Source organism: Crinia signifera, chromosome 11 (genome assembly GCF_055691185.1).
Source record: "Crinia signifera chromosome 11, ASM5569118v1, whole genome shotgun sequence".
Taxonomy (NCBI): Eukaryota; Metazoa; Chordata; class Amphibia; order Anura; family Myobatrachidae; genus Crinia; species Crinia signifera.
Window position 1 is genome coordinate 30,347,225 of NC_139227.1, and position 26,953 is coordinate 30,374,177.

A 26,953-nucleotide genomic window follows, 5' to 3' on the forward strand; every position below is an offset into this window, starting at 1 on the left:
GAAACTGGGCCATTTGCTTCCAGAGAAACCTGCCCTCAAACAACATGAACAGCCATCAAATTACATTTCAGAAATGAAAAAATCGATTTACCCGCAATATCTCTGGAACCAATGAACCCATATGGACCAGCCTGGTATCAGATTGAAAACTGAGATCAACCTCAAGCTTTTGTGATCCTGGAGGGGGAACTGGCAGCCGTTGGAACCAGGTGGGGGTCAGAATTAGCGGGTCCCATGTTATCCTATGGGGAATACATTCCAGCTTTGCCTGGCGGTATCTCCACTATTTGGAGAGTGGGCCTGGAGCTATAGCTCCATCAGGCCCTGATTACATGTACCTTTTTAATTAACCTGACACCTGAGACGAGATTAAATGCAACCCGAGTTTAGCAGCAGTGCAAGATGTCCGCCAAACTCGGGCAATTTTTTTAAAGGGAAATACCATGTCTTGTAAGTTAATTCCCCTTTAAAAAAACGCCCGAGTTTGGCGGACATCTCGCACTGCCGCTGAACTCAGGCGGCATTAAATCTCGCCCCTAATTTCCATAGTAAGAGCTCGTGTGAACTGCAATCCTCAGCATGAAATCTGCCGCCAATCACACTGCAGCACTGACAGACCAATTACTACGTTGTCCTCTTCTTTGCCTCCATAAACATTCACCCAACTTCACACAACTTTATTGACAACAGACAAGCTGATATTGTGGGACAGCATTAGTCAGAAGGAGAGTTTTCTCGTACCAGGTAGCAGTGAAACGGGGAATAGGAGGGTGATATGAAGGAGAGGGGTCATGGTTGTGTCTAGACTTAATTCTGTTTTGTGACCTGGATGTGTTGTTAGGTGGGGGTGGAAGTTGTTAGATGCCCTCACAGTGCTTTTTTAGTTTATCTGTAATTTATGTAGATGTAGGTTATGTCAGCTGGATTGTACCCTCGGGGCAGGGGCGTAACTAGCACTTCATGGGCCCCATAGCAAAATCCTGAAAGGCCCCCCCCCCCCCCATGTCACCAAAATGCCCCGGGGGGGGGGGGGGGGGGTCAAGGTAAAGCTTTTTGAGAGACAAATTGGGTTTTGAGAAAGGAAGCAAAAAAGAGGAGAGAGAGGGGGCTTCACAAAAAAAAGAGGGAATAAGAAAGAGGAGTGCAAGTGCGAAAGGTAGTGTAAGCAGGCATTAGAGATAATGTCAGGGAGGAAGGGAGAGAGAAAGAGGGGAGCCAGAGAATGGGCGTGTCGGAGAGAAAGGAGAGAAGGGGTGGGAATTGGGCGAGTCTGTTAAAGGAGATGCATAGGGGAAAAGATGGGGAGGAGAGAGTAAAAAGAGAGTAGGTAAAAAGAGACATGGGGCAGAGAGAGAGAGAGATAAAGACAGGTGAAATGGAGGTGGAGTGAGAGAGTATTATTGAGATAAGAGGGGGCATGTAGAAGAGAGAGAGGGGATAAAGAGGGAGAGCAGGTCCTAATACCCCCCCTTCCCAATACAGTTGACAATATGTACCTCCTCCTGTCCCCCTCACCCCAGTGCAAGTAGTGCTGTGTAGGCAGAGTGAAGGGTAGGGCTCAGAGGAGGTAGAAAAGGGGTTTGACATAAATATATTTGTGCCGCCTGCCACCCCAGCCCCACTCCTCCCCCTCCTCCAGTACACTCACCAGGGCCCAGTTCATTTAGCTGGCATCAGCTCTAGGTCAGCGGCTCAGAGCACCGGGTCTCCTGCTCGGTGCCTCCACTGTCCTGGTCTCCCGCTCTGTGCAGCTACTGGGTCTCCCATTCGGTGCAGCAGTCTCCCGTTCGGCAGATCCACTGGCCGGAGCTCGCTCTCTGCGTAGTCTCCTGCTTGCCTTGGTGAAGCCAATTGCAGGTTCTATGCTCGGCACCTCCACTAGCCAGGTCTCCTGCCCCATGGAGCCACTGGCTGGGTCTAGCTCGGCACTCCGCGCTGCCCAGGTCTCCGCCATTTGGCGTCGTCGCCACTGCCTGGGTCACCTACTCAGCGCAGGCACTGTCTGGGTAGCAGTATTTATAAAATAAAGAGGGTGCAGGGGATTGCCTTGGGGCCCCCCAAGCTGCCGGGCCCCATAGCAGTTGCATCTCCTGCACCCTCTGTAGTTACGCCACTGCCTCGGGGTCTTCGCTCTACATGCTTCGGTCATAGTGGCTCACTTCACTCGCCACAGATTTATATTCCCCCTCCAGGCATATGTGGACCCAGTGCATGATGGGAAAAGTGAAAAAACAGAAGTGGTAATAGCCGCAACCGAGGGTCCATGTGCAGGACATGGCCATACAGTCACAATGGCCAAGAGAAGAGACTCTATGGTGCGGGAGAATTGCTTTACCATGGCGGCGGGAAGCCAAAGCTGTCACCCAGATTACCCCATGTGTGATGCCACGCCCCTTTTCCCATGGCCACACCCCTTCTCTCATTATTTATTATTGGTTTTCTTCTTAGAGATGTTGGAGGATATGAATCTCTACAGAGGCGTAACTCTGGGAGACAATGGAGTCATCTGCCGCCGGGCTCCGGCTCCCAAGGGGGCACCATTCCTCACCTGCAAGTTTAAATCCATTAAATGAAAGCCATCAATATTGCTTCTGTGGCAGAGTTCTGAAATATGTCTATCTATCTATAATTCATAATCTATATAATGTTGTATGTGTGTGTGTGTGTGTGTGGGGGGGGGGGGCACCAATGTATATCTTGCCTCCGGGCAACTGGGACGAACTTATGCCACTGAATCTCTACAAAAGTAGGTGACACTTTTAAAATTTTCACATGCCTTAGAAGAGATAAAGGAATAATGAATAGACCAGTAATACCCCTTTTACACCAGCTAAAATTCCCAGGATGGCCCCGGGAACAACCCGCGACTTGCGCTGGTGTGAAAGGTTCCTGGGCCAAATTCCTGGAAAAATTTGACAGGATTTCAACTTTGCTAGCAAGCAGGGTTGCTCCCGTGACCAGCCCGGGTTACTGGCTATTGTGAAAGCTACTGACGCGGGTAGTGGGTGGCAGGGACCGGGCAGGGGGTAGTGGTCGGCGGGGACCGGGCATCGGGGTCCGGTTGGCGGGCAGCGTGGTCTGGGTTGCGGGCACTGGGGTCTGGACAGTGGGTGGCAGGCAGCGGGGTCTAGACTGCAGGGAACCGGGCAGCGGAGGCTGGGAGCTGGTAGCGCCATTTGCTGGGAGGCGGGGGATGAAGCGCTGCTGAATTTGAAACCGTATTGAAAAGACTGGTCGGACGTTCTCAGCTTTTCCGGCCATGCTTTTCGAAATGTTTTCACCCAGTGTGTACGGGGCAGCGGTGAGTGCTGATGCCGCCGCTCATCTGCTGGTAATGGTATCCGGACAACGGGTAGACAACAAAAATGTCGACAACATTACGTCGACAAACAAGAAGGTTGACATTCAAATAGGTTGATACAAGCATTAGGTCGACATAGGGGAAGGTCAACAGTCAAAAGGTCGACATGGGGTTTTTCACTTTTTTTGGAGCCGACATGTGCCGACAGGCGGTATTTCATGCCCTATCATCCACTAGGGCGTGGTGGGAAAATAAAATAGTGTGCCGAGCGCAGTGAGCCATGCGAGGGGACGCGGTGCACTTTAACCTGTGTCCATGTTGACTGTGTCTACATTAGAGTAAAAAAAAACAGTGAAAAACCCCATGTCCACCTTTTGACTGTTGACCTTCTTCATGCCGATCTAATTCTTGTGTCGACCTATTTCTATGTCGCCCTTTTTGCATCTCAATCTTTTTGCATGTTGACCTTCTTGTTTGTTGACCTAAAGGGGTCGACCTAATGGTTGTCGACTTTATTGTTGTCCCACACCTGCTGGCAATACCAGCAGATGAGCGACAGGGTGGACGGCTTTCCATAATGTCCTGCTATGGAAAGTGGTCCACCCCCTGTGAAAATCACCGACCAGAGGGAAGATCGCTCAGTGTGTATGCAACAATGCACTGAGCTATTTTCAACCCAGCGATTTTCACATCATCGTTGTTCATACACGCAAAATCAGGCTCTCCTACCTCCAAGTCTGCCTGTCGTTACCCAGTTGGTTTTATCACTGTCTACTATTGAAAAGCACAACAGAAGCTGCTGCGCTATATAAGAAACTGTAAATAAATAAATATTGTATCAATATAGTCTTTCCTTAAATATAAGTACATTTTGTCAGACAGCGGCATCTTGTGGTAGATTGTGATCACTACATACATATGTACCATAAGGAGCAACATTCCCAACGGAATTGAACCACACCGAGTTGAGAATAGTGGCTTTTTCTTTAAATTTTTGTGTCTTATTCACATCGCAGATAGCTGACAACACCATCCAAATGTAAAGGGGTGTACACAAGGTGCGATTGCCTTGCTATTCAATCTCGATTAGATCGGGATCGAAATGGGATGGAATCCCATTGCAAGGCAAACACATTTGATTTTTCTATTCCATTTTCAATGGAGTAACTATGAATTGGGCGCCCCCCCCCCCCCCGCCATTAATGTTGGGCGCCCCCCCCCACCACCACAACCCAGCTCCCCCATCCCCCGCCCGCAGCCTTACCTGTCTTGCTGGTCCTGGCACCCTTGCTGGCTTCATTCTTCTGCTATGGAGACAGACCAACACAAAATGTCCGCCCCCATACAGCAGACAGTTTCAGAGAACTCTCTGCTATATGGGACGGACATTTTATTGTGGTCCGTCTCACTAGCAGAAGAATGACCACCACTGAAGACAGGTAAGGCTGCGGGCGGCGGATTGGCGGGCGATGGGCGGGTGGAGGATGGGCGGACGTGAGGGGGCTAACTATAGCACCACAGTCCCCCTGCGCCCCCACATGCACAGCGCCCCCCGCGACCGCGGGGGCTGTGGTGCTATAGTTACGCCTCTCTCCATTTCGATGCTGCGCATCAGGATCAAATCCAAATCAAATGCGTTTGATTTCCATTCGATTCAATTTCAATTCGATTCTCCTTTTAGAAGCACAATCAAATGAAAAATAGACCATATCGAACCGTGTGTACAGGGCACAAGAAAGACGCTTGGCCAAGACTAGCTGGATGGGAATTAGTTGTAGACTTTGTCAAAGATGAAGCTCAATGAAACTTGGCAATAGAAAAACCAATGGCCACTGCTATGAAGCATTTTGTATAAAGACTCAGTGCAGGGCTGTCAGCTACAGTATCATAGCATGCGGTGTAAGCATGATATTGGATTTATTGTCTGCTGTTGTGTTGGATGTTGTGTATTTCTTGTAATGTACCTGTGATTGCTCATAACAGGTATTTCTGGACAAAAAACTCAACCCCCGAAAGAAGATGCTGGTGCCCTGATTGCTAGATCCAGTAGCGCTGATAGGGAAGGGGGGTACTTTTTACCTGGGCCTGGGTCTGATAGGGGGGGCAAGGTCCCACTCCCCCTCTCCCATTACAGAGAGCCGGGCACACAGAGAGCAAACCCAGTGACGTGTGGTGAGCTGGTGAGAGAGGCAGCTGGGGTGTCACCGTTATCAGGGCAGGCAACAGATATCTTGGGGCCCGGTGCACTGATATCTCTGGGGGGGCCCAAATCGCAAACACAGATTTTTATTACATTGAATGTGTTTTTTATTACTAGAAAAAAAATTATAATTAAAGTTCACTATGCAATATAATAGGGCAGATGGGAGGGTGCAGCACTGTTCATTGTATGGTTCGCTGTGTTGCATGATGTCACTTAACGCATTAGTACTGGTAGCCGTCAGGTGACCAGACCAAGGGGTGTTACTGGATTGGGGTTCATGTAAGTTTCATTTCAGGAACCTAGGGGGGTATCCAGCACCTTTATAAACCATTGGTAGAGATTCCGCAGCCATGCTTATAGCCCCTAAGCCTCTCAGAGCCTTGGGCCCGATACGAGTGTCCCCTTTGCCTCCCTGTTGTCTGCCCTGCCCAATAATTTTTTCAGTGCCGGCAGAGCTGTCGGCGCCTCTTCCTGGATCCCCCGAATCCCAACCACTATGTTTGCGCCAGCCACCCAGAGGTGTGGAGTGAGAGAGAATAATTATTAGTTTGTCTTGATTGGCAGGAATCTGAAGCCCAGAATAGTACAACCATCAAAGAGGAAAAGATGTTCCCCACCATTGACTTTCTTCAGCATAAAGGCCCTTATTCTGATTGAGTCGGATGGCTCCGAATGCGGACGGATGGCCGATGGTTGGTGTTTGCGCATGTGCGGAGGCGTATCTGCGCATGTGCGAACGCCTCACACGTACGAACAAGGTGTGAGTTCCGTGCAGAAAATGATCGTACGGAACCATCCGAACAGGGGGTGGAGAGGGGTGTGAAGGGCTGTTTGGGCTCATTAACATATGCGTACGCCCCGCGTTTCATGGGCGTTCCCATGAAAACACTGGGCGTACGTATGGTAATCCGGCTGTGACGCACGTGTGGGGGGCGGACATATGACATAGCTGAATGTCAGCTGGCCGCCCGTATCCCTGCTTTCGCACGGAGAAATGCCCGAGTGGTCTGGAGCACTTGGTGCTGCCTGACCACTCGGTCCATCATTTGATGGTCGGCGACCATCGAATGATGGGGGAGGTTCCTACAGATGGAGGAGGTGTTCACATGAAACATCCACTCACGGTCCGTTCAGTCAGCGTCTTACCGCATTCGGACGGTGTGAGCGGTCCGTACGGAAGGCGGGGCTAAGAACACTCGGTTCCTGTCCGAAATACGCATCCGTCCGAATCAACTAGAATGAGGGCCAAAGAGCTAATGCTAAACCTAAAATGGTCTGGAACGGTATCCGGACTGACCATAGACTGACTCTGATAGACAGTCATATGTTCGACAGTCACAAGGTCGACAGGGTCAAAAAGTCGACAGTCAAAAGGTTGACAGGGTTTAAAGGTCGTCACACAATAGGTCGACAGGGTCTAAAGGGGGACATGGAAAAGGTCGACAGGGTTTAAAGGTCAACATGCAATAGGTAGACATGGTCAAAAGGTTGATATGGAAAAGGTCGACATAAAAAAGGTCGACATGCATTTTCTCTGCTAAATTTTGCACCAACATGTGCCAACAGGCGGTATTTCATGCCCTACCATCCACTAGTGCGTGGAGGGAGAATAAAATAGTGTGCCGAGTGCAGCGAGCCATGCGAGGGGACGCGCTACACTTAGACAGTGTCCATGTCGACTGATCTTTTGATCCTGTTGACCTTGTGACTGTGGACCATTAGTGGTCGCCCATATGACTGTCTATCTATGATGAGACAGTCTATGATGCTTACCATAGCCGTCTGGAACACCTGTAATAGTTACTGTAGGAAGGAGAAAGCGGTCTTAAGATATCAAACTTAAGGGTCAAGGGAAAGGTTAAAGAGCAATGTGGTCAAAGAGCAGCCTTGGCGTGTTCCCCTGGACAATGAAAAAGAGGAAGAATTAAGACCAGACATGGCCAAAGTATGGCCATCCAGCTGTTGTGAAACTACAAGTCCCATCATGCCTATATATTGTAAGCTTGCAGCAGGGTCCTCCAACTTCTATGTCCGTCTGTTTTACCCAGCTTTGTTCTTTCAGTGTTGTCATCAGTTGTCAAGCGCAACAGAATCTGCTGCGCTATGTAAGTAACTGTATAAATAAATAAAATAAAAAATGCCTTGCCACAGTTTTACTTTATGGGAATGCTGAAACTATGGCAAGGCATGCTGGGATGTGTAGTTTCACAACAGCTGGAGGGCTGCAGTTTGGTCATGCCTGATTTAGACCATTAATTGTCAAATAAGCTGTTGGTTGGGAATATAATAATCAAAAAATACCAATAAATTTCAGACCAAAACCTTAAACATCTAGGGGGTAATGTACTAAGTTGGGAGCTCTATTTCACATGTGATGTTGCTATGGGCAACCAATCAGATACCATCTATTATCTTCTTGAAGACGCTCAATAAATAAATAAGAAGTAGATTCTGATTGGTTGCCCATAGCAGAACATCCCATGTGAAATAGAACTCTCATCTTACTAAATTTACCCCCTATAATATATGTGGAATATGTGACCAGGAAACGCGGTCAAAAGCCTCGTCGGCATCACCACTAACTATAACGGCTCTCCTATTATTATTGTTTAATAGGTGTCATCTCAGCTATGAGCATACAGATATTGGGGCCGATTCAGCTGCCGTGCGAACATGTTTGGCTCAGCCGCGCACCCACAAGATCCTGCCTTGCAAATGGTTTCTATCGGTTTGCTAATGGATGTGTACAGATGCACACCCATTTGCATCCGAGCGACTATGGCCCAAACTATTTAAATTTCATCTAACGGTCTGGTCGCCAACATCCCACTCGTCAGTCACACATACTGAATCTGTGTGTGTGTTATACTTTCTCAGCAAGCCGGGGATATATAAGAAGTAAGGGCCCTACCCAGCTAGCCAATGGGCTAACTGCATCCCTTTCACAATCACTTTTCAGGAGGTGGCGCTTACTGCGCTGCTGAGTACAACAGTGTATGCAACATATACATTCCAGAAACCCTGTTTTTCAAGATACATTTTGCAGCTCGCTTCCTCGTTCATCGGCCATGAGTCTCATTGCCTGACTTGTCTCCACACCAAGCCTCTGCTTTGCCGTGTCAGGTATATATATATATTATATATGGGGTTTGTGTGCACTTTATATGTCTAGCCATTTCTAAAAGAGTCATTCAGGGACAGATTCATTAAGCCCGGTAAAGTGATAAAGTGGCTGGTACGTTATCACCAGTCACTCGTCCACAAAATGTCATTTTTTAAACCCAGTCAGTGACTTGACAGGAGCTGATTGGCCAGTGATAAAATTCCAGCCACGTTATCACTTCACCGAGTGCCCCCTATTTGTTACTTAAATGTAAGTTGCCATATTCATGTATATAATGTAGTTCATGGAGCACAGCTGATCATGGCAGTCTGGTAGTATACAGACTATACAGTAAGTGCAATAACTTCTGTACAAAGCAATGAAAGCATTAATCATTATGATCCCTTATGTAATAGTACAGTTAAAATGGGGCCCAGACCCCTCTTATCACATGACGTCAGGAACCATATTGCACCCCATCCAGAACCTGTTCTCCATGCTATTGTAGCACCTGTTCTCCACACTATTATCATACGGTGCTTGTTCCCCTGCACTATTATCATACGGTGCCTGTTCCCCTGCACTATTATCATACGGTGCCTGTTCCCAGCGATATTATCGTATGGTGCCAGTTTGCAGCGCTATTATCATACGGTGCCTGTTCCCCGCACTATTATCATATGGTGCCAGTTCCCCGCACTTTATTTCATATGGTGCCAGTTCCCCGCGCTATTATCATATGGTGTCAGTTCCCCGCACTATTATCATATGGTGCCTGTTCCCCGAACATTTATCATATGGTGCCAGTTCCCTGCGCTATTATCATACGGTGTCTGTTTCGCGCACTATTATCATACGGTGCCTGTTCCCCGAACATTTATCATATGGTGGCAGTTCCCCGCGCTATTATCATATGGTGCCAGTTCCCCGCGATATTATCATATGGTGCCTGTTCCCCCCGCTATTATCATATGGTGCCTGTTCCCCAAACTATTATCATACGGTGCCTGTTCCCCGCGATATTATCATATGGTGCCTGTTCCCCCGCTATTATCATATGGTGCCTGTTCCCCAAACTATTATCATACGGTGCCTGTTCCACGCGCTATTATCATACGGTGCCTGTTCCCCAAACTATTATCATACGGTGCCTGTTCCGCGCGCTATTATCATACGGTGCCTGTTCTCCATACTGTTATCATATGGTGCCTGTCAGGGGCAGATCCAAGAGAAAATGACAGGAGGGGGGGCACCAAGATAGGAGAGGGTTTGGGAGGGGAAGGGTGTTAGTGGTGTACATGCTAAGGGAGCGGCTAGAGAGAGGAGAGCAGAAAGGGGGCGAGAATGGGATTAAAAATAGGCCCTGGCGTTTATTTTTATTATAATTTTATTTATAAGGCGCCACAAGTGTTTCGCAGCGCCGTACAATGGAACAGTACAGGGAGACAAAACTTAACATTACAGTAAATGAATAACAAAATAGAGTACAGGTAAAATGAATGCCACAATTCAATACACATTACAGCTTAAATGTAAGTAGTGAGGATTTGACCAATGTGCTACTAGGGGCTGGTGGCCAATGATGGAGATGAGTATGCAGACGAAGATGGTCACTGAGTGTTTGAGTATAGGAGAGCTGTGAGTGAAATGTGTAGAGAAGAGGGCTTTGCCAACAGGAGGGAAGAGGGCCCTGCTCTGAAGAGCTTACAATCTAGTAGGAAGGGGAGTCAGACAGATTGCATGAGGTGCAAGCGAGTGGGAGGTGGCTTCATGGCTGGATGTAAGCAGGCAGAGATTGTCAAGGCAATGTGGCAGGGGTCGGAGGACAAGCCTCAGAACTAAGTTATGCAGTGGAAGGGTACGCTCTGATGAATAGGTGAGTTTTCAGTGCCGTTTGAAGCTTTGCAATGTCGGGGAGAGTCTAATGGAGCGAGGGAGTGCGTTACACTGAAGAGGTGCAGCACGGGCAAAGTCCTGAACTCTAGCGTGGGAAGCAGTGATCAAGGTGGAGGAGAGACGACAGTCGTCGGCCGACCGTAGAGGGCGGGAGGGTGTGTGAATGGAGATGAGGTTGGAGATATATGGAGCAATGGAATTAGATATAGCCCTGTATGTGAGTGTGAGGTGTTTAAAGAGGATTCTGTAGGGGAATGGAAGCCAGTGCAGATTTTGTTGAAGTGGAGTGGTGGGAGAGAAAGATAAGCCTGGCTGTGGAGTTAAGGACAGATTGGATAGGAGCCAGTTCGGAGAGTGCGAGGCCGGTGAGGAGAACATTGCAGTAGTCAAGCCTTGAGATGAACAGTGAGTGGATGATGAGTTTAGTTGCACTCTGGGAGAGAAAAGGCCTGATGCAGGCAATGTTGCGTAACTGCAACCGACAGGAATGGGCCAGAGCTTGGATGTGGGGTACAAAGGAGAGGGAGGAGTCAAGAGTGACACCCAGGCAGCGGAGTTGATCAACGGTGGAGATTATGGTGTTGCTAAAAGTGATAGAGATATTAGTAGAGGGTGTAACTCTAGGTGGGGGAAAGATAAATGAGTTCAGTTTTGTCCATACTGAGCTTCAGAGAGCGCTCAGACATCCAGGAGGAGATGGCGCAGAGGCATTTGGAAACCTGAAAGAGAACATTGGGGAACAGGTCAGGAGAGGAGAGGTAGATTTGTTTGTTGTCAGCATAGAGGTGGTATTGGAGGCCAAAGGAGTTAATGAGTGCACCCAGGGAAGAGGTGTACATGGAGAAAATAATGGGTCTAAGGACGGAACCCTGAGGTACACTGACAGAAAGGATGGAAGGTGGTGAGGTGCAGCCAGAGGCAGAGACTGAGAAGGAACGGTTGGTGAGGTAAGAGGTAAACCATTCAAGGACTGTGCCAGAGAGGCCAATGTTTTGGAGTGTGTGGAGGAGGAGAGGGTGATCCACGGTGTTAAAGGCAGCAGAGAGGTCCAGAAGGATAAGGAGAGAGAATTGGCCCCTGGATTTGGCTGACAGCAGGTCATTGGTGACTTTCACCGGGGCGGTCTCAGTGGAGTAGAGTGGGCGAAAGCCAGATTGAAGGGGATTGAGGATGGAGTGGTCAGAGAGGTAGCTGGTGAGATGCCTGTAAACCAGCTGTTCAGGTAATTTAGAGGCAAATGGGAGAAGAGAGATAGGGTGGTAGCTCGTGAGTGATAAAGTGTCCAGGTTTGTTTTTTTAAGAATAGGTGAGACCAGAGCATGTTTGAATGGAGAGGGGAAAATATCAGTAGAAAGGGATAGGTTAAAGAGGTGAGCAAGGTGGGGGCAGCCAGTGGGGGAGAGGGACCGGAGGAGACGGGAGGGGAGAGGGTCCAAGGGACAGGCAGAGGGGGGAGAGGATGAGATGAGGGAGCGGACTTCCTCAACTGTAGTAAAGCAGAAGGAGGACAGAGTTGGGTAGTTGGGGGGGGGGGGGGGGGGGAGGATAATTGAATCCCATCTGGCCCTGGTGATTTATTTGTTTTGAGTTTGCTTAGCCTCAGTATTATTTCCTTCGGCGTGAAATCCACAATGAGATCTGGCTTATTTGTCCCGTTTGTGGTAAATGTTCATTCCACAGTCTGCTCTCCCTAAGTAAATACTGATGAGAAGAACTCATTTAACAGTTCTGCTTTTCCCTTGTCCTCAGTAACACTTTTTCCACTAGTATCAGTTAGTGGGCCTGTTTTCCTTAATTAAACGTTTACTATTTATGTATTTAAAAAACTTCTTTGGGTTGGTTTTGGTTTCAGTGGCTATGCACTCTTCATATAATATTTTAGCTGCTTTGATTACCCCTTTACAAGTTTTGTTTGATTCTTTGTATTTTGCGAACGCCTCCTCATTCAAGTTATTTTTATAGAATTTAAAGGCTCTGGTTACTACATAAGTACCGACTAGACTCTCCCGGGAACATGGTGCCTTGTTCCCTGGAAAAATGGCCTCAGCTGCAGATCCAAATGCCGTGGGTCTCCTGAGGGGTAAGTATAAGTATATGGGTTCAGGGTGTACAGTACACCCTTTGTAGATACCTGAGATCCTTGATCATTTATAGCCCCAGGCTTCAGACTGAATGTGCAAGTTCTGAAATTACCATTTTTAGCGCCAGTGCTTGCTGTAATACCCACCGCCATCTAATCTGCCATATCCACTATAAGCGTAGCGATGCTGCTGGTGTTCTGTTCCCTCCCACTGCTGCTGTTGCCTACCTTTGCTGGAGTGATGTCATGGCGCATGGCATTCTCGGAGCTCCCACAGAGAAGAGGACAGCAGGCATTGGGTGCAGATCGCTTGCGGCTCTGAATCAGGCCCTCTAATTTGTATTCTACTAAATGTATAGATCTGTAACAGTGTTAAAAGTTTCTTAATTCTTTTACAGGAACCAAAGTTCAGAGACCATGAGCAAATTCAGAATTTTCACAATTGCCATCGTGATTATTTTTCAATCAATTCTGATTTTTAAACACTTGGGAAATTATGATCAGTTCAGCAAAAAGCAGGACCCCCCAAAAGTCCATCTCCTCATACTTTCCACCTGGAGGTCCGGGTCATCTCTGGTCGGTCATTTTTTCAGCCAACACCCCGATGTGTTCTATCTGAAGGAGCCAGCTTGGCATGTGTGGAAAGTTATGTTCCAGAATAAGGCACATGTTTTACAGGTGGTAGTGAGGGACATGATCCGATCACTCTTCAGATGTGACATGACCGTGTTTGACGCATACATGAATAAAAGCATTCAAGTGTCCGACTTATTTCGGTGGTTTTCTAGCAGAGCCCTCTGCTCACCTCCGGCCTGCGACTCATTCACCCGTAATGACATCGTCCCTGAGGCCGCATGTAGGAAACAATGCGGGCATTCTTCATTTCAGAAAATCGAAGATACCTGTTATACCTACAGCCATATGGTTATACAGGAGAATCGGATCTTTGACCTGAAAGTGCTGATCTCTCTTCTAAAAGACCCCACCTTAAACCTGAAGATCATACATGTAGTCCATGACCCACGCGCTGTTGCCAATTCTCGCGAGAAGACAAAAAAGGCTTTGGCTTTTGACAACGGTATTATCCTCAGAGCAAGCAAAGCTTTGGACGGCGAGCTCAAGTTGTTACAAGAAATCTGTCAAAGTGAAGTCGACATATACAGGACAATAAAATCCAAACAATTATCGTCTTTTAGAGACCGCTACATGCTGCTTAGGTATGATGATCTGGTCAAAGAGCCGTTAGAGAAAGCAATAGAAATGTTTTCATTTGTTAACCTCACGGTGACTGAGAATTTAGGCAGATGGATCCACAACATCACCCATGGTCGCCGGCAACAGAAGATGAATGCTTTTGAGATTACTCAAAGGGATGCGCTCTATTCGTCACAGGCTTGGAGAAAAGTAATATCCCTCGAAAATATCAAAAAAGTGCAGAAGATATGTGATGCAGCTATGAATACATTCCGTTATCAATTCATAGACACAAAGGAAGAGCTAAGAAATTTAAATATGGTTTCCGTACTGCCGGGAAAGAGAGTCGATTTCAAGTGGTAGACTCAGGAGATAAATGGATTCATTTGCTTAAATATATATATTTTTTAAAATAAAGTGATGGTTCTGAAGGTCGGTCCTCGGGACACTTTAATACCCCTTTTACATCAAAACGCCGGGTCGCACACAGCTTTTTGGACCAAGGATCAAGCTGGGTGCGACCCGGCGTTTTGTCTCTTTTACAACGGTGCCCCCTCCCGGCACAGGCGGTTCCTGAGCCGCCGCCACTTGGAGATGACATCATCTCCAAGCGCCGATCGCCGCTGGGACCCAGATCGCTGCTCTAGGGGCAAGCCCAGCACTAAGGTAATCTGCTGGGCTGTCCCCAGTCCCCGTGTTCCCCCCAGCCGTGGTCCGGAACGTGAATGGATGCGGCACACAGGCATCCATTCACCGCCTCCACTGCCGCCGCTGCTGTCTGCAGAGTACAGCAGAAAGTAGTGCAGGCTGTCTGTGCCCCTCTGTCCAACCTGCGGATGCTGCGGTCCGCAGGTTGCAAGTCCCCCATTGATGTAAATGGGAGCCGGCTCGGATGACCCGGTGTACCCATTTACAACGCCCTCTACCCAGGTCCTGGCCATGTTCTACCCAGGTCAGGATCTGGGTAGAAGTCCCGTGTAAAGGGACACGGTGTGTCCCATTTACACCGCCGATGATCCGGGTCTGACCCGCCACTGACACTGACCGGATTTTTCGGCAGTGCAAAAGGGGTATAACTGTGTTGGCATACTTACAGTATATTGGGTGCAGGGTGTCCAGGGGGGCCAACACTGCACAACCTGCACCCTACCATCACAACCTACCAGAATCTACTTCTTATTTATTTTGCACTTTCTAGAAGATAATAGATCTGATTGGTTGCCGATAGCAACATCCTATTTGAAATAGAAGTACCATCTTAGTAAATGTATCCCTATAACTTATAAGTCTAGTCTCCGGGAAACAACAAGTCCCAGGCAGCAGTGTCATGATTAAATGCCATTCTGATGCCAGAATGGGCCTAACTGTAATAATAATGTCATTAATAAGTGACCTGCATTTATCCTGTGTGGTTATGAAAATGTCCTTTGATACAGTACAGCAGAGAAAGCTCAGGGAAGCAGATGGTATCTCCTTCGTCTAGATCTATAAAACTTGAAAGGAACACAATTTCCTTAAGGCCCCCACACACTGTAACGATTTTTTGTCCGATTTCTGACGGATCATCCGATATATCGGCCGATTTTCACCGATTATTGTTGATTATATATCCGACGATCGGTCGGAAATCGGACAAAAAATCGTTCTAGTGTGTGGGGGCCTTTAGAACCCAGGAGGAGACCCTTATCAGCAATAAGGACCAGGTTTGGCGTGTGTATCCAGGAACAGGCTGTTTACGGACACCACGGGGTTTGTCTTAAACAAACCAGATCCCCCTCAATTAGCTAGAAGTTTTTATTTAGCTATTTTTATTTTCTTTTAAATTGTTTTTACTTGTGACTTTAACTGTTATCAAAATATCTTGTAACCAATTTTTTTTCTGTAACATAAGCCTTGTAGTGTTTTAAATCATAATTTTTTATTTATTTACAGTTTCTTATATATTATTGTTGTCATTATTAACAGTTTCTTATATAGTGCATACATTCTGCAGCGCTTTACAGAGTATAGTTGAACAGTCCCTACCTCAGTGGAGCTTACAATCTATATTCCATATCAAATGTACACACACACACACACACACACACACACACACACACACACACACACACACACACACATTCTAGGGTCAATTTTTGTTGGAAGCCAATTAACCTACCAGTATATTTTGGAATTGTGGGAGGAAACCGGAGTACCCAGAGTAAACCCACACGAGCATGAGGGGAATATACAAACTCCGCACAGTTAGGGCCATGGTAGGTAACATGGTAGGTAACAAACCCAGCACCTCAGGACTGTGAGGCAGTAATGCTAACCATTACACCATCCATGCTGCTATATATATATATATATATATATATATATATATATATATATATATATATATATATATATATATTTATATTTACAGTCTGCTGTGAGCTTTAGACCAGATAGCATGCCTGGATTCAAGCATTGATGTGATAGCTATGTGTATTGTAGCTATATTGAGCGATAGTGCTAGGACCTGCAGAAAAGTGGGGTCCCGTGAAGGGGGCTGCAGGCTTAAATGCATTGATCAATTCATGAACCAAATCTCCACTATTTATTATCAGTTAATTTAGTGTGTGCAGAGCCCCTACAATGTCTGTTTAAACAATGTGGTCACAAGCCATAGGGCACCCCAAAACTAGGAAAGGTGAGTGCCGATGATTAGTGTATATATATATATATATATATATATATATATATACAAACACAGGGGGCCCATCACTCACTACAACAAACTAACTCACCTTAACATTCAAATAATCAATTAAATAAATAATGGGATTTTAGTTCATGAATTGATCAATGCATTTAAGCTTGCAGCCCATCGTCAAGGGACCCCATTTCACTGCAAGTCCTACACTAGCAACTGGTTTTCATGGAAACCTGGCAACTGTTTGAACATCAAAGCTAAAATGAACATGTGTTATTTTCCTGGGTTAAAGCTCAACTGCCATGTCCTTATGGCTTTTAAAGGTGAGACCATCCCAAACACAGCACCTGAATTAGTATTAAAGGGGCAGCTGTCCCTTTAATACTAATTCAGGTGCTGTGTTTGGGATGGTCTCCAGCCGCCAAAAAACTGGAGCGTATGTGCGTGTGTAAGTACTGTAATTTTTAAACTTAGATATGTTAATTTTTTTGTGTTGGATGGGGTTATGTAAAGGAAGATTTGTGCTCCATCTATCTGTCTGTTCATATACTGTATACATAACATTATATTTTGGGACTTATGAATAGGACTCCATTATTGATTCAGGTTGTTATTATAATAGTATCTAGGGATTTTGAAAATTATTTTTTATTTATTTAGTAATATATTGTTTCCTACTGTAGATGGGTTCTGTATACTCATTGGGGCAGGGTGCACCAAAGGTAAAAATGTGGCCAAACCTCTGAAAATCCATATTCAGCATACTTGCCTACCTGACCCTCTCCATGCGGGAGAAAATGCTCTGTTCCTGGACTTCCCTGTAATGTATGATTGTCATCACCTGTGGGGGGCTGCTCCCCCTGTATAATTATACCAGCCTGTGGTGTCCTGGTGTAATTATATAGGGGGAGCAGCCTGTGGTCTACTGTTACTAAGGTGAGGGAGCAGCCTGTGGTGTCCTCTTTTAATATAGGGGGGCAGACTGTGGTGTCTATAATTATACATGGAGAGCAGCCTGTGGTGTCCTGCCAAGACCCTGTGGTGTCCTGGTGTAATTATACAGGGGGTGTCCTGGTGTAATTATACAGCCTGTGGTGTCCTGGTGTAATTATACAGGGGGAGCTGCCTGTGGTGTCCTGCAGGACACCACAGGCTGCTCCCCCTGTATAATTATACCAGCCTGTGGTGTCCTGGTGTAATTATATATGGGGAGCAGCCTGTGGTCTACTGTTACTAAGGTGAGGGAGCAGCCTGTGGTGTCCTCTTTTAATATAGGGGGGCAGTCTGTGGTGTCCTGCTAAGACCCTGTGGTGTCCTGGTGTAATTATACATCCTGTGGTATCCTGGTTTAATTATACAGCCTGTGGTGGCCTGGTGTAATTATACAGGGGGAGCAGCCTGTGGTGTCCTGACAGGACACCACAAGCTGCTCCCCCTGTATAATTATACCAGCCTGTGGTGTCCTGGTGTAATTATATAGGGGGAGCAGCCTGTGGTCTACTGTTACTAAGGTGAGGGAGCAGCCTGTGGTGTCCTCTTTTAATATAGGGGGGCAGCCTGTGGTGTCTATAATTATACAGGGAGAGCAGCCTGTGGTGTCCTGCCAAGGCCCTGTGGTGTCCTGGTGTAATTATACAGGGGTGTCCTGGTGTAATTATACAGCCTGTGGTGTCCTGGTGTAACTATACAGGGGGAGCAGCCTGTGGTCTACTGTTACTAAGGTGAGGGAGCAGCCTGTGGTGTCTTCTTTTAATGTAGGGGGGCAGCCTGTGGTGTCTGTTCATTTTATGCAGGGGAGAAGCCTGAGGTGTCTTCTTGTTATTATGCAGCCTGTGTTATCCTGGTATAATTATACAGAGGGAGCAGGCTTTGGTGTCCTATTTTGTTATTTTAATACAAGGGGGCAGCCTGTGGTGTCCTGTTCTTGTTATTATACTGAGGAGCAGCCTACGGTGTCATGATATTATACAGGGGAGCAGTCTGTGGTGTCCTGCTATTATACAGGGCAGCAGACTGTGGTGTCCTGTTATTATACAGGGCATCAGTCTGTGGTGAACTGTTATTATACAGGGGGAGCAGCATGTGCTGTCCTAATTTAATCAGGGGGAGCAGACTGTGCTGTCCTGTTATTATACAGGGGGAGCAGCCTGTGGACTGTGGTGTCCTGTTATTATACAGGGCAAACAGCCTGTTGTGGTGTTATTATCTTTTTTTTTTATTAATACATATTTTTTTTACCGAAAAACCTCCATTTTAATGATGCGCTGCTACTTATGGGCCAGTGCTCTGGACTTGCCCCCCAGGCTAAAAGTTGCCAGCCAGCCCCTGTATATATATATACACGCGGACATCACCGGGAGAGATATAGAGCCTAACAAGAAGAACTTCTTAGAGAAAAGCCCGGGATGTTACAAGTGCCTACATTGCACTACGTGCAACAACCTGATGACAGGATCACATTTCACCAACCCAGCGACAAACATCAAATACCGTATAAGGCATGTACTGACGTGTACTACAACACACATCATCTACATGATAAAATGCCCCTGCAACTATTTGTACATAGGGAAAACAATCAACACCCTCAGGACGAGAATGGCACTACATCGGTCATCCATAAAGGCGGCCATTGAGGGCAAGACAAAAGGCAAGATCCTGGACCAACCGGTGGCCAAACACTACAAGGAGGCAGGCCATACGTTGGAACAGCTACAATACCAGATCATAGACCATGTTCCCTCCAATCTAAGGGGAGGGGACAGAGGAGGACAACTTCTACAGATGGAAACGAGGTGGATGTTCAAGCTAAAGACAGTGAGCCCAATGGGCCTTAACGAGAAAATCACGTGGAGTGTCTTTTGAAAAGACATGGACACTATTCCCGTCAAGGGAGACACTAGGGACGACCAACGGACTTGTAGTCACAGTTACATACCCAATACCCCTTCCCTACCCTCATTTCCCTCCCTCCCCTTCTCCCCCCTCCCCCTGCAGACATTGGAGTGGCTGGATAGGAGAGAGATACTGCTGTGAGAGGACAGACGAATTCACCTCTCTACTCATCACCCTATTTTTGCCCCATTTCAACATCGTGATCGAATTTTAAAATTTTAGTCGGTTCAAGAATTAAAGAAGAACCAGTCTTTTTTAAGTTGAAGCTTATTTCTACCGAGTCATTTTTTGTTATACCCCTGATGAAGTCATAATCACTAAACGCGTTGGGTTATTGGAATGATGGAAAATATGACTACATACGAATGAAATTTTGCTGAAAACGTCTTTTATTCATTGTAATAAATTGTATGAAATTACAAAAAAGTGTCTATTATACACCTGTCTTTTGATGGTGGTGGCGACACAAACTAAGGCGCACTCTATATATTCGCTGTATCTGTTGTTCTTCTTCCCCCCACTAACAGGGGGGACTTATAGAGGTGCGGCCTACTATCTTAGCGCAGTGAAAGGGTTACCCCCATTTTTTTTATATATATATATATATATATATATATATATATATATATTAAATATAGCGCAGCTTATAACAAGACTGGGATTGCATATAATACATTGTATGCAAAAGGACCATGTACAATGTATTGAATGCGATCCTGCTGCCCGACAGCTGCCGGGTGAGTTGGCGGGGGGTATCGCATTTGATACCTTGCCCTAGTGGGTGGAGGCCTTTATTGTTGGAAAACATCATGGCCACATTGCTTTTTCATTGCCTTGGAGATTTGTCAGCTGTCGTCCTCTGTTCCCTATATCTCTATTGTGTACATCAAGTGCACAGAAAGAAGACGAGTCTGTCCACTCAAATGTTCTACATTCCATTGGTGCATAGTCCTAGACAGGGCTTCAGGTGATGTTTGTACCATTCCTGGAAACTAGCTGCACAGTTCAGTTAGACAACAAATATCTCACTTGGTGCAGCCGTAACCCAATAATTACCCAAAACAAAAACACAAACTGAAAATTTTAAAACTTAAAAAAAAAAAAGTTGTCCACGATACTGCAGTGCTCAATATCATTCAAGCCAACCAAGGTGATCATGTTATGGGATGAGACTACTTTTATGACTGTAATACTGGCATGAGTTTCTGCATTACATTGTTTGCATATTTGCGTTCCAGTTCTGGTCTTTATCTAGCATCAATTTAGAGTTCCACTTTGCAGAAAAGAGATAGGACTCTCCTTTCCCACGCCTGCTTAGAGAAGAGGAGAGACTGTTTTCTAGGAGTGGCTCTCTCTTTTGCCTCCCAGCTGTCAGCTCCTGCCATCCGTCCATCAGTCTGCACTTCACAGCATAAGGAGAGCTGTGTCGTGAGTTCCTTGCATCAGTGGAAAGGTAATTACTATGGAAAATGGGAACTGTATTTTATAGCCACCCTAGATCCCAGGTCTGCATTGTATAGCCACCCAAGATCCCAGGTCTGCACTGTATATCTACTAGAGATCCCAGGTCTGCACTGTATATCTACTAGAGATCCCAGGTCTACACTGTATATCTACTAGAGATCCCAGGTCTGAACTGTATATCTACTAGAGATCCCAGGTCTGCACTGTAAATCTACTAGAGATCCCAGGTCTGCACTGTACATCTACTAGAGATCCCAGGTCTGCACTGTATATCTACTAGAGATCCCAGGTCTGCACTGTACATCTACATCTACTAGAGATCCCAGGTCTGCACTGTAAATCTACTAGAGATCCCAGGTCTGCACTGTAAATCTACTAGAGATCCCAGGTCTGCACTGTATATCTACTAGAGATCCCAGGTCTGCACTGTATATCTACTAGAGTTCCCAGGTCTGCACTGTATATCTACTAGAGATCCCAGGTCTGCACTGTATATCTACTAGAGATCCCAGGTCTGCACTGTATATCTAATAGAGATCCCAGGTCTGCACTTTATATCTACTAGAGATCCCAGGTCTGCACTGTATAGTCATCATAGATCTTAAGGTGCCCATACACGCACCGATCCCAGCGGTAGTTTAATTTTCTTATATTATATTCCAAAGTCTTTTATATTCTGGTATCATCTTATTTATTCTCTATGCATAGTCCTTCCCAGGGTTATTTTTTATTTTGTATCTCCTGTTAAGCAGAATTGTTGCCATTTGTATTTATTCCTCTGTTATTGTTACCTTTTCATTGTTGGTGTTTCAAAGTTATAATCATATTATCATGTGGGTGCATACGCATGATAATATGCACTCACTTGATAATATGATTATAACTTTGAAACACCAACAATAGCATTCATTCACATGTATTTACTCACATGCAGGCACGATTATAATTTAATAGCACCAACACGCCTAGGCATATCATTTGCATTTTTAATATAGGAATCGCCCATCGACATATACAAACAATCTGAGTACGTATGAACATAAAGATAAAGAAGGGATGTGGACCAATAATTATCTGACGATACAATCAGATATTCCAACTACCCACAAAACAGATAATTCTTTCACAGCAATATCAAAGACAACGTAAATCTAGTATAACATGTAAGAGGCAATATAATTTATACGAAGAATAAGAAAATAACAGACACCCTATATAGATACATCTATTATATGATCAAGATGCACTATTTATGATAAACATACAAAATATCTATCACTGTCTGTATATAAAACATTGTTTTTTGATCAACATATAAAATTTAGGATATAGCCAAATGAACAGCAAAAGAAAAATGTAAAAAAAGTGATCGTAACATCAATTGCAGATAAAGCGCTTATATTACAATGAAAAGGTAACAATAACAGAGGAATAAATACAAATGGCAACAATTCTGCTTAACAGGAGATACAAAATAAAAAATAACCCTGGGAAGGACTATGCATAGAGAATAAATAAGATGATACCAGATTATAAAAGACCTTGGAATTTAATATAAGAAAATTAAACTACAATGGAAAGTATTCACTCATATAGAACAACTTACCCTCAAACAGAAATCACCAACTTTAAAAAAATGATATTGTAAAATAGAGAGGGAGATATAACATATCCAGATTCGGGGAGTCAGGGATGATACAGCTTAAAATAATAAAGAGAATCGGACTCATTTACTTAGATCAACACTTAAAGATCATAAAAAGCACATGAAGAAATCCTGAACACGGAAAACTCATACTGAAATTAATAGGTGCTATAAGATGATATAAAACGGTAAAAACAACCTTTTTAAAATTAATAAATTTAAAATACAGATTCCGGGGTTAGAAGAAGGAACAGCAGACTTCCGGGCACCGAGTAATAGGACCCGCTATTGGTGGATTGAGATTACGTGACAGAGCACGTGACGTCACGCGCATATCGCGTTCATGAGGATAAACAAAGATGGCGGAGGAAGGTCCGGAAAAAGGGCATAAGAGAACCAATACGACTGGACTAAAGACCACATCTGACTCAATACGGGAATCTGATTGGCTAATGAACGGACACAGACAGGGTATAAATCTCAGCCTGGAATGACAAGCGGCTTGTTCTCCTGACGAAGCGCAAGTGAAACAGCTGTTGAGATGTTTCGCTCTAATTCTGCTACTCCCCTTCAACAAAATCTGCACTGGCTTCCATTCCCCTACAGAATCCTCTTCAAACACCTCACACTCACATACAGGGCCATCTCTAATTCCATTGCTCCATATATCTCTAACCTCATCTCCATTCATACACCCTCCCGCCCTCTACGGTCAGCTGACGACTGTCGTCTCTCCTCCACCCTGATCACTGCTTCCCATGCTAGAGTACAGGACTTTGCCCGTGCTGCACCCCTTCAGTGGAACGCACTCCCTCACTCCATTAGACTCTCCCCGACCTTGCAAAGCTTCAAACGGGCACTGAAAACTCACCTATTCATCAAAGCGTACCCTTCCACTGCATAAACCAGCTGGTTCTCCGACCCCTTGCCTGTTTACATCCTGCTATCTAACCACCACCCCCTCGCTTGCACCTCTTGTAATCTGTCTGTCTCCCCTTCCTACTAGATTGTAAGCTCCTCCGAGTAGGGCCCTCTTCCCTCCTGTTGTCAAAGCCCACTTCTCTTCACATTTCACTCACAGCTCTCCTTTACTCCAACACTCAGTGACCATCTTCGTCTGCATACTCATCTCCATCATTGGCCTCAAGCCTCTAGTTGTATGTTGATTGGGTCCTCACTACTTACATTTAAGCTGTAATGTGTATTGAACTGTGGTGCTCTTTATTTGTACTGTATTTTTGTTATTTATTCAATGTTATGCCAAGTTTTGTCTTCCTGTATTGTTCCTTTGTACGGCGCTGCGAAACACTTGTGGCGCTTTATAAATAAAATTATAATAATAATAATGTTACTAGGCTAGGAGCAGGGATGATATTCATGTGAAATTTATGTTAATATATATGTAGTATAGTAGCTATGTATTGTTAAGTGGTATCGCCTCTACTCTAATACTCCAAGCTAAGAATAAGTAAATCTTGGAGAGAGAAAAATAAGAGGAATACCATTGACACATACCCCCCACCTTATATATGTATATAAATATTGAAACAAAGTGACGAATGCTGACAATTCTCGAGATCAGCCACTAGATGGGGATATTGACCAATACATAACAGGGAAAGAGAGCTTACCTGAAGCAGCATTGTGCAAATTGAGCAAATCCCTGAAATGATCCTATGTGTGTTGTGGGGAACCCATAATTGTTCATAGCACAACTGGGCTATCAATGTGTAAATAAATAAGATTAAATACCTCAATATTAAAAGAACAAAGCTACTTACACCTACTACAATTAGTTTGAATAAAATAATCAAGAATACTGAAATAAAGACACAAAATCATAATTAAAACAAAATCTTTATTCAAACTATCACATACTCATCAAAGATCAGTATCTCCCTGCTACCTAACCCATTTTAATCTATATACACATTTTCTTCTCTTTTCTTCACAAGTGCAATTAGCACTTTATTATATGTTGTGTGTTAAGTGTGTCTAAAACGCTTTAAAAACTCCTTTAAAAAAATTTCACTGCAAGTAGGAGCTCTTTCCTGTAAATTCATTGATTAAAATGGACACAGGATTCTGAAAAAAACTTTTTTCAATAATTTTTGAAATAAAGATTAAAAGTTTTTTACGTGTTAATTAATTTCTGTCCTTTTGGAGTGCATCCGCAGAGCGGATGCTAGTTTAGCCCAGAACGCACGCCGGGATCGGTGCGTGTATGGGCACCTTAAGGTAGACTTAACACGACCCATCCAGGATTACTCCAGACAGTTCAGTAATAAAACCAGAGTCCGGAGGGGTGGCGTTCCCGGACTATAAAGGCAGTTAGTAGCTGCCTATTCCCAAACATTGTATAGTCTGGGAACATCACCATTCCGGACTCCGATCTTACGGTCTTATTATCGGACTCACTGGAATAATCCAAGACGGGTGGTAACCCTACATGTGAGTAGAGTGTGGATCAATTCACTACATGAAGAGTGTGGATCATTCGCCAGGATTCTACATCAAACTCTCTAAGACAGAGGGATTTATTTATTTATTTATTAGATGGCAGCTTTTTGAAGCCTCCGATTGGCAGAATTTAGAATCTCTAACTGGTGTCGCTTACTGGTAATATGGACAAGAAGAAGCTTAACCACTACAGGCTCTTGAAAGCAGCTAGGATAGATATTATCACTGGAAATTATCACCTCACTTCTAAACAACGTCTAGAGCAAAAACAAATAAAAAATAGTGATATACAGAAAAAAGAGATAAAATGATAACTTCCCTGATGAGGTCAAATTTCACAAATAATTACTTTTGGCTGTTGATTGCAAACAATGTAAATGTAAAACAGAATAATACATACAAAATGTGTAATAGGTTCCACAATGCCATAAATACAGATAGATAGTATCCCGGAGTGTTCTTCAAAATATAGAAGGGAAGTGTTGAATGATGAACCTTCACCATTGTGATGTGGAAGGAGATCGGTCAGATGATATGAAAAACATAAAAGATGTCTTTCTCATCATTGATTTCTCAAGCGTACCCAGACTCTGGGTACAATCTAGCACAGTGGTTTCCAAACTTCTTGGAATCACAGCACCCTAGAGTATCAGATTTTTTTTTTCATGGCACCCCTACGTCAAAGGTTTCTTATTTAGAAATGTAGACAAAAACATCTAAATTTAAGTAAATTGTTTTTTTATATGTCATACTTAGGTTTAATTATGTGGTTAGGGACAAGATTTGCTTATGGTGGTCCACATATGTTATGATTGGCGGCCATTAGCACTAGTTTTGCCTGTTACTGTGACCATAAACAATTTGTATTAGTCTGGACCACCACTCCAAGGCACCCCTGCAAGTCTTGGGAACCACTGATCTAGAATATGGTGGTAAGCACATCAAGGTATCTTTACAACTCTTATGGGCGTATCAGCACTCAGAGAGATGTAGTATAGAATGTGTAAAGGTTTCTTTACTTTTCTTCACCATATGATTAGCTATAGAGATTGCTTTTAAGTATGGAGGTGTACACTTACTCACAATACGTATTCCTGGTGAAATCATATAAAGGTATCTTTTCTGCTCAGAAAAAGGATTTCAGTTATAGAAATTATTTTATTTTAAGAGTAGAAAGTCATATACATCCGAAATATGTAGGGATCTGAAATTTGGATAGAGCTCCCCTCTGTAGCCAGGCTACAGAGGGGAGCCCTATTCAGATTTTCCATCCCTACGTATTTTGGATGTATAGGACTTTCTACAAAGGGCCCATGATTAGAAGTTCCGGACCTTCTAGGTTACCATTTTTTCTATTTCTAGCAATTGTGCTCCCTTTTTTTAAAATTATTTCTTTATTTTGTTTTATTTAATTGCATTTATGTTCTTACCCTTACTTATGTTCTGACGCCATGTTTATTATCTTGAACTTTTTTTTAAATACATTTTTCTGAGAGGAAAAGATACCTTTATATGATTTCAACAGCAATACTGATCATGAGTAGGGGTACGCCTCGCCATTATATAAATCAATATCTCTATCCAAACATATGGTGAAGAACAGCAAAGAAACCTTTACACATTCTGCACTACATCTCTCTCTCTGAGTGCTGGTACGCCCATAAGCATTGTAAAGATACCTTGATGTGCTTACAACCACATGCTAGACTGTGAGCTTGGGTACGCTAGAGAAATCAGATTTTGATGAAAAAGACATCTTGAATGTTTTTCATATCATATGACACTATCTTTCTGTATTTATTGCATTGTAGAACCTACTACACATTTTGCATGTATTATTCTGTTTTACATATTTGTTGTTTGGGAATGACAACCAAGAAGTGGTGCCTTGATTGGTTCCCAAGTGTGCCACCAGAGCTAGAGATGTCCACACTAGTTTACAACCACCACCAGTTCAACTGTTATTCACTGGTCTCTTGTTTCTATGTGAGGCCAATGTATTTTGTTTTTATTACCTGTGGGGACCTGTGTG

General features: G+C 44.5%; 1 protein-coding gene across 1 annotated transcript; it reads left to right on the forward strand.

The window, feature by feature from the left end:
* Positions 1-11,702: 11,702 nt before the first annotated feature.
* Positions 11,703-14,140, forward strand: LOC146045033 (carbohydrate sulfotransferase 5-like). Its single transcript, XM_083163731.1, has 2 exons — positions 11,703-11,725; positions 12,982-14,140. Exons 1-2 carry the CDS (start codon positions 11,703-11,705, stop codon positions 14,138-14,140), a joined length of 1,182 nt encoding a protein of 393 aa, XP_083019857.1.
* The last annotated feature ends 12,813 nt before the right edge of the window (positions 14,141-26,953 follow it).